The sequence below is a fragment of the Pseudopipra pipra genome, chromosome 3 (genome assembly GCF_036250125.1).
Source record: "Pseudopipra pipra isolate bDixPip1 chromosome 3, bDixPip1.hap1, whole genome shotgun sequence".
NCBI lineage: Eukaryota > Metazoa > Chordata > Aves > Passeriformes > Pipridae > Pseudopipra > Pseudopipra pipra.
In genome coordinates this window covers 112,575,670-112,588,945 of record NC_087551.1, presented here as the reverse complement: position 1 = coordinate 112,588,945, position 13,276 = coordinate 112,575,670, and the positions used below count along the sequence as shown (strand labels likewise).

Genomic DNA, 13,276 nt, shown 5'->3' with positions numbered 1-13,276 from the left:
TCGTTGTAAACATACACATATATGTGCTTTGAATTTGCAAGCTTAACACTGTCGCCTGGGGCCTGGAAACTTCGGGGTGAGCCCTTCCTCCGTTCGTCGGGTCCCGTTTTAAAGGGAGCCCTCGGTTTCCACAAGCAGGTCGTTCTGCAGGGTTACCAAAGAGCTTTTCCCGATGCATTTGTTTTGGTTTAGTTTGGGTTTTTTTAATCCCCTTTTTACATAAGTTCTTGGACAACAGAGAAACTTCCTGGTCTCCCCCTTTTCCCCCCAAACAACCTCCTCCCAGACTCCACTGGGAGCGGCGAGGGCTATTTTGAAAGGTTTCATGCAAAACATGTGCTCTACTAAAAATAATACCATCGGTGCGATGAAAACAAAAGCAAACAAAACAAAGTCCAAAAGCACGGCATACCGCCTGGCTTTGGGGAATCAGCTCCAGCGCCGCTGCTGTTCCCAGCCCACCGGCATCCTCGCCCCACACCTGCCCGCAGCTGGGTCAGAGGTGCTGAGGAGAGGAGGTTTGGGGTTCCCCCACTCCCCGCCCTGCAAAGCCCCAGTGAAAAGGAGGAAAGAAAAAGGCGTGGGAGGAAGGATTCCCTCTGCTCTTTTCTCGCAGTTCTGCTGCTCCCCCACCTCGTTTTCCCGCTTCTGGGACCCCGGGCACTGCTGCTCCCGTCCCCCCATCCACCCACCCACCCGCCTCCTCCATCCCGGGCCCCACAAACTTGCTCCGGGCGTTTTTGCCATCACACCACGGAGAGAAAGTAGGTCACGGCTGAGTCCAAGCCTGGCGGAAGCCGAGGCAGCCGAGCCTCGAAAGCTTTCCCATAGAACACACTTTGGGGTCGTCGTTTGCAGTGTTGTTTGGTTTAGGTTTTTTTATTATGATGAAGATGATGATTTATTTTGGACACCTTGGGCGATCAGCTGAGCCGGCTCCTGTAGTCCAAGCTGGAAGGAGAGGGAGAAGGGAGGTAGTTTGGGAGATGGAGGTGGGGCTGGATTTATTTTCTTGCTATTCCTCCATCCCCTCCTAGAGAAATATTAAATTGCAAAAACCGATCCACCGCCTGTTAGGGCTCCTGCACCTCTGTCTGCCCTCTCCAACCACCGCTCTCTTAAAAAACAACAGATAAACCTCAACCCAGACGAGCCTTCGGAGCGGGTATTTAACTGAAATAGTTCGCCGCAGTAAAAGCGAGGCTTTAAACCGGTTTTCCACCCTCAGGGCTCCCTGTTTGAGCACACGCATGTGTTTGTTTTCAGGGTGACTGTGCGCAGGGTTAAAATCGACAGTCCTTTCCAGGAAAAAAAAAAAAAAAAGTGTTGTCTATAATACCAGTAAAAAACAATTAATTAAAAAAATCCTGAGGCCTTAATCTGCTCCCCCTCCTCCTTCCCCCAACCTCAGGGTAAACCCCGAGTCACTGCGGAGTGGCTCCGGGTTCGCCCTGGGGATCCGATTCTCCCCTCAGCTCCGCGGCGATTACAAACCTAAATAAAGGCGATTTGGGAACGGAGGAGAAGGGAGGGGGGAAGGTGGAGAAAGGAGTTTTCGCTGGAATATTTTCTTTTGTTAATTGCTGGTGCTGCAGGTGGAGACCCAAAGGTAGAAAATAATCCCGCATTGTGAATACGAACATATCCCGATCTCTATATAAGAGTATATATAAATATACATATATATACACACACATCCAGGTATACAGAAATGAAATGTACAATAACAGTAACACAACAGTGGGGTCAAAAAAAGTTTGCTGATATTTCAGGCTTACATAACATTTTCTTTTAATGGCTTATACTTTAGAATGAAAAAGATTTACTCCTAATTCAGCTGGTAAAAGCAAAATGAAACGAAAGCTCACGTTAACATGACATGAGGTTTATTACAGGTCTGCTTAGAATGAGGAGGTAAGAGTGGGAAAAAATATGAACACTTTTGAGTCAGACAGAAATAAAATACCAACATTTCTGAGAAGCAATATTTATTGTCTTTTTTTTTGTCTTTTTTTTTTTTTTTTTTTAATGTAGAGACATATCCTGAATTTCCCCAAAGCCTAGAATGGGAAAATAAAGACTTCTTGGCGTTATAAGTAAATCCGTCTGCAGAATCAAAGCAGCACCAACATTCAAAAAAACTGAAGAGGAAAATACAACAAAACACAACAATCTCTTTTTTTTTTATTCTTATTCTTATTATTTATGTAAATCAGGTCATCACTGGACAAGAAACCAATTTCTACCCATTACCATAACAGCTTGTCTATAAAGAACAGAAAAGATTCAGATAGGATACTATCTAGTCAAGCGGGATATTTTTTTTTTGTTGGTTTTATTTTTTCTTTCTTTTTTGTTTGTTTTTTTAATATACTTTTTGTTTTTAAATTCCCCCACCCATTCACAGAGGTATAGAGTCACAGATAAATAACCCAAAAACTACTTGCTCGCCATATTTACACATTCCCGTTAAATTAAGCATAAATAAATATATACAAACTCAATACTGAATGCCTCTCCGCATTTCTTCTCAGGAAGAGTCGATAAACTGATATTTCTCACTGCATGGTCAGATTTTTCAAGAAGAGGAGGTGAAAAGGATCGTTTGGGGCATAAAAGGAGAATTTACTATTTTTTCTTTCATCTTTCCAGTTTCTCATTTGCTTTTTCAGAGCTTTGCATTTGTTGGGGCTTTTTTTTTTTTTCCTTTATATCTCGCTGGCACACAGTGTTTCGTCTCTCTCTCAATGTTCAGGCGTTTGCCAGTGTGTTTGGGGATGTTTTCTTATTTTTTTTTTCCCTTTGTATAAGAAAATATACTATTTGTAAAAAGCCTACGGTCTCTCACACAGGGAAGCCGGAGGGGAGGGGGAGGTTGGCCGGATCGATCTGGTAACGCTTACGGCAGATGAAACAAGCACCAAATTCTCCGAGAAACGCATTAAAATAGAGCCGGACAGGTCTGTATGATAAACCGGTCAGAAAGAGATGAGCAGGGAAAGGGAATAAGCCCTTTGGGCACAGCTGAAGGTCTTAAAACCATCCTTCCCCCCCTCCTTCCCGGCCCCAAATGCAAATTTGGGGATTTGGGGAGAGGTTGGTCTGGGATGCAAAGGGACTTTAAACAGCTTCTCACAGAGAATTTCTATTAGGTGGGACAAGACACGACCCGATTTTAAAGAAATCATCGGGTTGTAAAAGGATTCCCATAAAATTGGCTTCTTGTTTCCTTCACGTCTTGTATGAATAACAACCAGGAAAAAAAAGAAAAGGTCAGGGAGCGTACAAAAACAAAGATCTTTCCAACGGCAAATAGAGAATAGTTATTAAAAAAAAAAAAAACGAGACTAAGAATGAAATAAAATTTACAGCAACCCACCTGTTTGGTTTGAAAACAAACTTTTCACGGTCTCTCCTCAAACTTTTCCCTTGAGTTACAAAGCAAAGCTGCCGTGTTAATCCTCCTGTTTATTGATTTATGATCCCGAGGAAACCAAATCTTTTAATAACTCAATTATCAGATAAACGTCTGAGGTGCCCCGCCAACACAAGTAGTCGGGCTGGGAAAGTGGAGGGGAGCAGGAAAATGCCTTCCAGAGGGAGGCTGAGTTTAGTTTGGGGGGGACATCTCTCTCAGCACTGATAGGGGCCACCAAGCAATGGATATTTCCCTCTGGAAGCAGCACTAAGCTAGAGGGAAAACAGAGATATGTGCTTCTATGTCATGTTTTCTCCCTGTTTGCATTTCAGTCGCAAACCTCGTGGATTTTGTCTCCATACTTTGCGGAGCAAATAGGGGACATCCCACTGCAATCAATGGGAATTTGGCTTTATTTTGCCTGAGTGATGCACAGCCTGACACGTGCAGTCTGTCTCTTCCAGGTAGAAGGCACAAGAGACAGATTGAAACTCTTCCCTCAACCTGCTCAGCGTTTAGGTCCTGATCCAGGTGATCAAACCTGTGCCTAGGGGAGATTTCAATAGCAGCAGGATGAGGCCCTCACATGTGCAAGTAGGTCTTTCCCCAAGAAGTTCCAAAGGTTCCCTCTCCTCATTGACTCACAGTGGTGGTGGGATAACTGCCTTCTGCAGTTAAAAGGAGCATTCCCAATATTGCTCCCAAAGACAAGGGAAGACCACCCCAACATTCCCTCAGAGCTTTCAGCTGGAAGCTCTGGGGTGGCAGGGAGCAGGTCCCCATGGGCCTGTGTGTGCAGCTGGGGAGGTGGAAGACTGAGAGCCAACCTGGGGGCTCCCCACACCCAAAAGCCCCACTGGGTGATTTTGGAGGCCTGGACCCAAAAAATCCTGTTTGCAGAAGGCAGACAAAGCAACATCCAGCACTTTGTGCTCTGCTTCAATAAACAGAATATTCTCATCAGGTAGAGAAGGAAGATGTGCTTTGGGGTGGTGCCATTTGTTCCTCCCCAGATACACACACATACCCTCGCCCTGTCCCACACATCACTGCTGGGACATGCCCTGCACTGGAGTCTGGATTGCCCTTCCCTAGAGGTCTGATGAAAGTGGAGGTGGTTGGCAAGGGATAGGTTTTGGAGGACTGGGAGCTGCCTGGAGATTGCTTTTCAGTCTGGGAGTCCCCAGCCTGCTGGTGAGGGATCCATGAGGATTGACTACCACACCTCCTCTGGTGACATCCTCAGGGCTGTGCCGATCCCTGCCACAACCAAACCCACTGGCAGGGACATGCCAGGGTCTAAGGATACCTGCAACTCATCCCAACAGCCCATGGAGAAGGCTACCAGCCTCAGTTCCCCCATTTTCTCACAGGAGATCCCCTATAGCACTCTGCCCCAGAAGAACCAAAGGTCCGTGAGCGAGGAGCAGCTCCACAGGGGTCAGTGCTCCTTGGAGCTGGTTGATTCCTGGGTTTCTGTTGCCACACACATGCCCAAATCACAAATAGAGAACAAGAGCTGAGACCTTGCTGCACAAAGATATGAAAAGCAGGGCAAGCCCTCAAGTGTAACCGTGTCTCAGGGAGCTAAGGACAATAAGGATGACAAGAGGATTGTTTGCTTTATGTTTTAAGAAAATTCTGTTGAGGGATGTTGAGAGTATTGCTGAATTGTTTCTCCCCCACCATCCACTTTGGAAGGTATCTAGAAATTAAAGCAAGGCTAAGGCTTCTCTTTTATTTCTCTCTCTCTCTCTCTCGTTTTGAGTTCAGGTGGGCCTGCTTGGGGTGGTGGGATTGAGTCCTGCAGCTTTAACAGGGATCCTGGGGGGAGGCCTGACCCCACTGGAGTTTTGCCAGTGACTCCAGGAGGTTTTACCCACACCCAGTAACTGTTCTGACATAAGCAAAAAGATGTGTTAGTGCACGAACCCTACCCCACTGAGAAACACATGCAAGTACCCAAGACAGCGGAATCCAAACAGAAATTCACATCCTTACACTTCAGAGTTATTTTTACCAGAGAAGACAAAGAAATGTATGTTAAAAAAAAATTAAAAAAAAAAAGAGAGGAAAGAAATAAGAATTCCCCTCCACCCTCATCAGCCCAAATCATATGCATAAGACATCCTGTCAGACACCAAACCACCAAGAAAAAACATTGGAATTAAGAAGTTTTTTTCCCCCCTTACCACACCGACTTGTTCAAACGCAAAGAGTCACAAGACATTTTTTTTTAAAAGCTTTCTAAGAGAAACAGATTTCCTCAAACTGAGCTCAGAAATCAGGATATTCCCTGGCAAACCCTCCCCGCTCCCATCACGAGGAGCCAGCTCACATGGCAACCCTTTCCTCCCTGGGTACAAAACCCTAGTGCCAAGCAAGTGTGGTAACATTCAATACAGCTCTTATTTTCTTTGCAACAGTACACCTCGATTTCAACTTATATTTTTATCTCATTCAAATTATTCCCTTTGAGCTTCTTTAAAGAAGTGCACCTACAGAATTCAGTAACAACTGGCTTTGATTTGAAAAAGCAAAAAAAAAGCAAAAAAATAAAAAGTATCAGAATATCAGAATTGTGGATTTTTTTTCTCTGTACCTGATATATTGTGTAGGGATCTCTAGTCCTCTTTGAAGAAGCTCATAAGCCAAGCGGGCAAAGCTTTAGGAAACAGAAGAAAATAAAATAGTGCATACTCCTGAGAAAGAATTACATACTCATATCACTCATCTTTTGTTGTTGTTAACAGTTCTTTAAAAATGGGGGAAGATATCTCTCACACACACTAATCAAGGAAATTAAGGACTGAAACATTGGCATAGTTAGGAATATAAAACTCCCTAGAGAAAAAGAGGAGATCTCAGAAAATTAAGAAATCAGATAGTGCTGACATTTTACCAGACCTTACTTCCAGATTTTGCAACCCATTTATAGACAAAGCATTTTACCATCAAGGACAAGTACTAAATTACAAAGGTATGTTTGCATGCATTAATATGTGCGGCTCTACACACATATTTTATATATATATATATATATATGTATATATCCACATATATACATATATATACACAAACATACACAGCATTCACACACCCCCTGAGGAGGTGTGTGTGCACATCCACAGATGCACACACAGAGGCACACACACACCCAGACACGCCTGTAAACTCTGGTCATCTAAACAGAGAGTCTGTCTAGACCAGGAAAAACAAAGCAGTTCTTAAAAAATAGAGTTGGCTAATTCAGCTGAGCTACAGTGACTCGAAACTCCCCTTCTGGTGGCACCTGAAGTTAAGATGCTGCCATGAAAGCAGCTGGTTGATGGCTTGCTGAGGGGTCTGTGCGCTCACCTCCCCTCCTTTCCTAGTCTAGACAGAACCAGGGTGGTGAGATGAGATGGGAAGAGTTGGGGGGAATGATGGGGTTGCTCAGAAAGGAACACTCTGGAAGATCATTTTAGTCAAGGTGGAGACAGGACATTGTTGAAAACAAAAAAAAAAAAGAATAAAGTAAAAAAAAAAATAAAAGCAAGACAGACTGTGCAGCTCAAGAAATCAAAGCACTGACACCAAAAAGGTTTCTGCGATTTCTTCCAATAAGTTATTCATTTCTTTCTTTTATTATTATTATTAATTATTATTATATTCCCCTCCCCCCCCAAATCATTATTTAAAAAATGTGAAAGAACAGAAGTGGGAAAAAAATCCTGGTGGTTGTCTTCACACGTTCCTGGCAAGAGACTCTGAACCACTGTTCTTGCGCCATTGTGCTCCTCTGATCTTAAATTATTGTCTTTCTTTATTATTGTTTTTATTTTATTATTATTATTTTGTCCTACCTAATAGAATTCTTCCAAAGCCAATCCAGTATTTTTAAAGCTAAAATTAAGAAGGTTTTGTTTTAAAAGATTCTCTCTCTCTTTTCTCCTCTTATTTATTTTTTTCTTTTTTCTTTCTTTCTCTCTAATTTTTTTTCCTCTCTCTCTCTCTCTCTCTCTCTCTCTCTCTCTTTCTCTCTCATTTTCTGTGTTTCTCTTCCTTGTCTCCAGTTTTACTACCTGGTCCTTCGCCAGATGTGTGCCTGTTAGCAGTGTTGTTGTTCAAGAACATCTTGTCCATGCCTTTGAGAGCTTCAGTCAGGTAGTTTTGGAGGGCCGTGAGGGCAGCGCAGATTGCGGGGGCCCCAAAGCCATGAGTGATGAGGCTGAAGTGAGTCAAGCAGCTCTGAATGCCCGGTTCCAAAATAGGGGTGGGCCGGCTGTTCCCAATGGGCGTCCTGTCCTGGGCCAAGAGATCTGTGAATTCTTTACAAAGTTGCCTGCAGGGAAGAGAGAAAGCCAAAGAGAGGAAGGGAGAGAGAGAAAAGTGGTCGTTAGGCTCGTCCAACCATTCTCTGCGACAACCAAGGCTGAAGGAAGGGGCAGGGTCAGGCCAAAGCTGATCCCAAGACACAAGATGGGACCTTTCTGTTGCCTTCCTTTCCCAAAACTGTTTGAGGACCAGCTATGGTGAGCCAGCAGCTCAGAATTATGTTCTTCAGGGGAAAGGTTTTTGCATTTGCAGGATAACACCAGATCTGGACATAAAAATCTCTCCAGCAGCCACAAGGATTTTCCCAAAGAGCTGTGAAAACCCAACTCTGCTTGGTGGCTCTAGAAACAACCAGGAGGAAAGGGACATGTGTCTTGGGTCTGCCAACCACCCATCCTCCTGAAGGCCTGACTGGCTCAAAGCAGCTCCCACCAGTGGTGTTCCCAAAGGAAAGCACAACCATGCACTGAGAGCTGCTGGCTGCACTGGCACCTGGTGCAGGGAAGGGCCAAAACGGAGCCTCCCCTGACACTGCTGAAGCTGGGCCACCTCACTGAGAAAAACCAGGACTGTGGGACTCCATGATTGCTTATTCATGGCATGAGGAACAAAGTGAGCACTTCTAATTTTATTTTGGGGGGGGTGACACCCCAATGAACACATCAGAGTCGACATCTGGCTCATGTTTGTTTGCCTGCACCCTTGAAAAATCAGATTCGACTTTTCTAATGAATTCACACACACACACACTTTTGCTTTGCTCTGGTCCACAAGACCTTCAAGTCAACAAGTGCCTGGGCAATGTAGAAATCCTGGGGGCTGGTGGGGTTCCCAAAGGAAGAGTTTCTTTAAGGGTTCCCAAAGGAATAGGGGCTTTTTAAGACAAATGCCTACCCAGGGACTGGAGGGGGGGAAAAAAAGGCCAGAATTTAAAAGAGGAAAAAAAAAAAAAAAAGGAAAAAAGAAACCCTTTAAAAAAGACATTCAGCTCTCATCCTCTGAAATTCTCTGAAATTCCCAGTGGGTTAAAGGTTTCAGAGGGTGGGGAAAGAAAAAGGTCTACTTCTATGTGTATTATCCATTAAGAAAGTGCAAGAGAGGAAACTTTGAATTTGGAGAACAAACAGTAATGAGTCCAACATTTTACATCTTCAAAGAGCAAAGCAGGGTCTGCGAGCAATTAAAGTTCTGGGACATTAATATCTTCTGACCCTGCGGAAAGGGCAATCAAATTCCAATCACGTCTAAAAAACATCTGGACAAATTTGAGCAAATGATTTTTCGACCCTCCATATATTTCTTTAAATTACACTGTCATCGGAGGCAAGGCACGTCCCAGAGCATGAAATAAATGAGAACTGTTTGGGCTGGTATTTTTCTTTCTTTTTTTCCCTCTTTTTCTTTTTCCAGATAGATGAAGATGTGTGAACACTCAGCACCCACTGCTGAGGACTCGAGTAAACCATGAAGCCTCCAGTGAGTTGCCTGGGAGGCACAGCCAAGTGTAAATCATCACATACAGCACATCCACCGAGGAAGTCCCTAGGGAGAGAGATGGCTTGGAGGGGCCAAACCAAGAATCATTAGCAGTACACGGTGTTGTTCTTCCATTTTTTCTCCTTTTTTCCTCTTTTTTTTATAAATATATTTTTTTTAATTAAATCACACGGAAAAGCCATTGCAATTTGGTAGCAGACAGACAGGTGCGTGTGAGCAGCAGGAGGGACAGACAGACATGCTGTGGAAGCAAAATATAGAGGGGTTTTTTTCCCCCCTTTCCTTTAACTGGGAGTGGCTTGGAAATGATGCACAATAGATAGGGAACAGTCGCCTACAACCTCTCTAGGGGCAGAGTCTGCTGACAGGATTCCCACTGCAAGGGGATGCAGAGGTCCGTGGGGCTATAGGAGCATCCTTCTTCCCCTCGGGGCCACTGGAAACTCCGTCTGCTTTCTCCTATCAGCGAGCTCAGAGGAAGGGTTTAAGGAGGGGAAGGGCAGAAGGGGGGTATTTAACTTCACACTCACTTTGTAGCAAGCAGCATGTTTTTCCTGGAGTGGAGGTCGCTGGGGTCCGTGTGCTGTCTGTTCAGGTATTCAGAAACAGCTTTGGCTGGGAACTCCGTTTCACAGATGTACCCAAAATCCCGAGCTAAATGAACGGCCTCACCTGAAGGGAACGAGAGGGGGATTAACACCTCCGAGCACCGCCGGCCCCGGGCTGGGCTGGCTCCGACCTGCCCACCGCTCCCCTGGGAGACACCAGCTCCTTCGGGCCGTGTTTGGAAAGCTAATAATATCCCTTCCACCTTAGGGACAGGCTTCATAGCATCCCTTCCACCTTAGGGACAGGCTCCAAGTATGTGTTTTCCCTCCACAAGTCCTAATTTGGGGACAGAAGTTGATGGGACAGATTTTGAGCTGATGAGATTTGTTTTTGCTACAATGGTTGTGCAGAACACAGGGGAAAACATATACACCACTCACACACAGAAAAAAACTTTAAAATTAGCAGGGCCAAAAACAAAAGTAACCAAAAAACCACAAGGGAAACCTAGAGAATCCTGAAAGACTAAAGAATTCAAACTCCTCTTAAGAGCAGAGAAACTATTCCTATTTCAACACATCAGATCATTGTCCAAAACTTCACAGATGTGGATATATTGTGAATATAATGATAATTCTTTGTGGGACATTATATACACACTTTATCCACACAGAGTACTTGCATCATTATCGCAGTTAGTGCCACATTTATAAAATTATGGAGATAACTGTATTTAGCCCGATGGCAATTTAATAATCTGCATTTTTAACTGACCATCATGTAACAGGAACTCCTCTCTGCCCGGTGGAAAGATAACAACTAATGGGAACTTTTTCTGTGAAAAAATAATAATTATTATTCTAACTCTAATTCTAATTGTCATTTTTCCTGCCTGCCTGGTTTCAGGTTTCTTGCCTCCAGAGGTTTGTGTCATCCAACTCCTACTGGTGTACTTCATGCCACAAGAAGACAGTAGCTGCAGAAAGGAGGAAAAGAGGAGGGGAAAAAAACCCCTCAGACTCTAGGGGGATTCCACCAGATTATAGCTCAGCCCCTCTAGAATAAAGCATTAAACCCTTTAAAGCATCGCCTGAGGGACGAGGGGGTAGATTTCCAACACGTAAAACAGGTATGTCTAATAACTCCAGGACCACATTATTTTTAACTATCAGGAGTTGCTTTTTAACGTCATCTCCTGCTTCTCAATGCTTCTCGCTAATGATCAAACCGGTTAATGAAGGCGAGAGCACCCGGGAGAGCCTGGAGGTGGGATCCCCGCGCCGGGAAGAGTCCTCCCGGGCAGCGTTAGGGCAACAGAGGCGGGGACTGACCGGACCATTCCTGCTCCTGGCGATACAGGAGCAGCAAAAGCCTGGCTGGTGGCAGGGGGAAAAAAAAAAAGGAAAAAAATCAAACTCCATCAGGTGCAGCTTTTTCCAAAGGGAGGGATCTCCCTGAAGGTAAACTGTTGATTTGTGAGGGAATCAGGGGAGAGCACAGGCGTGTACACCTTGCTGCGCATTTGACATAGAGCTCAGCGTCACTACATAACCCCACCAGCTTCTGAACCTCACAGCAGCCTCGGAGAGGGGCTGTGAACTGGGGGTTCACACACACAGCGGGGGCGAAGCTGCGCTAACCCGAGCGCCAAAGGGAACTTGTCACCCCCGAAATGCTTCACATTTCCTACAGCGAGACCCTATATCCTGTATCCGTAACCTACACTGTGCCTTGCTCGGCATCACCTCCACGCGGGTACCAGGAGGAGCTCCTGCCTCTCAGGCTCAGTGTTTTTGCGAGCCTTCCTTCAGCTCTGCACGCGGTAAAAGGTCTTATCGCTCCCATAACTCAATCCAAAGAGTTGAAAAGTTAGTATCTAGCACAAATATTTATGCACGCTTACATGCAGGAGAGATAAGTGGATTATTTATACGCCTCTCAGTGTGTATGTGTAGTGCAGATACATAGAATTTATAATTGCATCCATACTGTTCCGGATAGGTTTTTTTTGGAGAAGGTCCAACTTCTCTTAGCATAAACACGCACATATCCTAAACTTATTAGTGACTCTAAATTTTCCTTCTCGGTACAGTAACAACAAATCAAAGGCCACCAAAATGCCATTAGCTGACTTGAAATGAGTTGAAACTTCAGTTTCCCCTTCCCTCTCTCCTTCCTCGGAAATAGCTGGTCTCTTTGTTCAGCTCCAGTCACCTTAAGCGAAACCGAGCTTTGCGAGTCTTAAATTGCTCTGATTTCTTACAGAAAAAAAAAGAATTGTATTATTTTTCCCTATTGAGCATCTTGTAGCGGCTATAAATCAGCTCGGGAGGAGCGAATTAGCGAGAGGATGGAGTAGATGTGGAGTCGGAGGGCATAGGCTGGAAATGAATAACAACAAGGAATGGGACTGCCCTGCAGAAATACACATACACATACAGGTACACACACACGCACACGCATAGACACACTCCTTCATTCTTGCCACCAAGAAGGATCAATGATCCTCCAGCCAGTGACTTCAGTTTTGGGAATGGGATCCTTCATCGTGCCGGTGTTTCTCCTAGCCCGCCCTGAGTTTCACCTCTGCAAGGTTTTCCCACCTGATCCCCAAAGTTGGTGGTGTTTCTTTCTTTTTGTTTTGAGGGTTTTTTGGTTGGTAAAATGTCAGACAGGAGTTCAGAGCAGGCAGGGGTGTGAAGGGAGCTGCGATCCTCGGCTTACCTTCCACCAGGGAGGTGAGTAAAGTGACATTTGCGGCCTTACGCCTGCCGGCTGGTAAATTCAAACCGATTTTTTCTAGCCTTTCTCGCAAAGATCTCCCCCCGTTTTTCGATTTGGCTCTAGAATTGCAAAGAAATTAACATCGTGATTAACCCCGCGGTGTTCCTGGAAGAAACGTTTAGTCTGTGCAGTCAGCGGAGCCTGGGAGGGTTTTCACTCGACGTCAAGGACTTTGGGGGTGTTGATTTCTGCTCGGCTTTGCTGAGATTTGCCTAATTTCTCCCAAGGGTAGAGGTGGGGATGAACCCACTTTTCTCCCTGTTTTATCCAGGGAAATCAAATAATGCCAAACAGCAATAATTAACGGAAAGGTCCCGATCTAGAGAACAAATGGGTTCCTGTTGTATGACGCCAACTTGCATTACGATAGAGGAAAGGGATGGGCAGAAAGGTAGAGGAAGATTCAATCACCTGGTTTTTTTCCCTTAAAGAGACAGAACGGGAAGAGAGAATAAAAAAAAAAAATCGGAAAAGCTCAAAGGGAGAATGTGTGCGCCTGTGGATAAATAGAAGAGGAGGAAAATATTTATTAAACCATTTCGCGAGCGCGTGAGTGTGTTCTTGTGCGGGAAGGCGATGCTGAGAGGAAGAGCTCACCTGAGGCAGGGGGCGTTATATAGAGGGAATAGATTGCCTGGGGAAAGATTTGAGTATCTGTCGGAGGTTACTGATAAGGGCAATAAAAGGATGAGTGAGCTATGGGTGGGAAAT

The 13,276-nt window shown here is 44.8% G+C and overlaps 1 protein-coding gene across 5 annotated transcripts in view; it reads right to left on the bottom strand.

The window, feature by feature from the left end:
• Nucleotides 1-830: 830 nt before the first annotated feature.
• The window catches only part of TFAP2B (transcription factor AP-2 beta), a 33,442-nt gene continuing 20,996 nt past the window's right edge, over nt 831-13,276 (bottom strand). For 3 of the 5 annotated variants that reach the window (XM_064650785.1, XM_064650784.1, XM_064650783.1), the window contains 3 exons: nt 12,506-12,624; nt 9,763-9,904; nt 1,865-7,742 (listed from right to left, as the gene is read on the bottom strand). In XM_064650785.1, coding sequence (XP_064506855.1) covers nt 7,442-7,742; nt 9,763-9,904; nt 12,506-12,624 — 562 coding nt within the window. In that variant the 3' untranslated portion in view covers nt 1,865-7,441. Of the gene's footprint in view, nt 952-1,864; nt 7,743-9,762; nt 9,905-12,505; nt 12,625-13,276 lie in introns of those variants that run through there. The other 2 variants (XM_064650781.1, XM_064650782.1) reach the window with 2 other exon arrangements.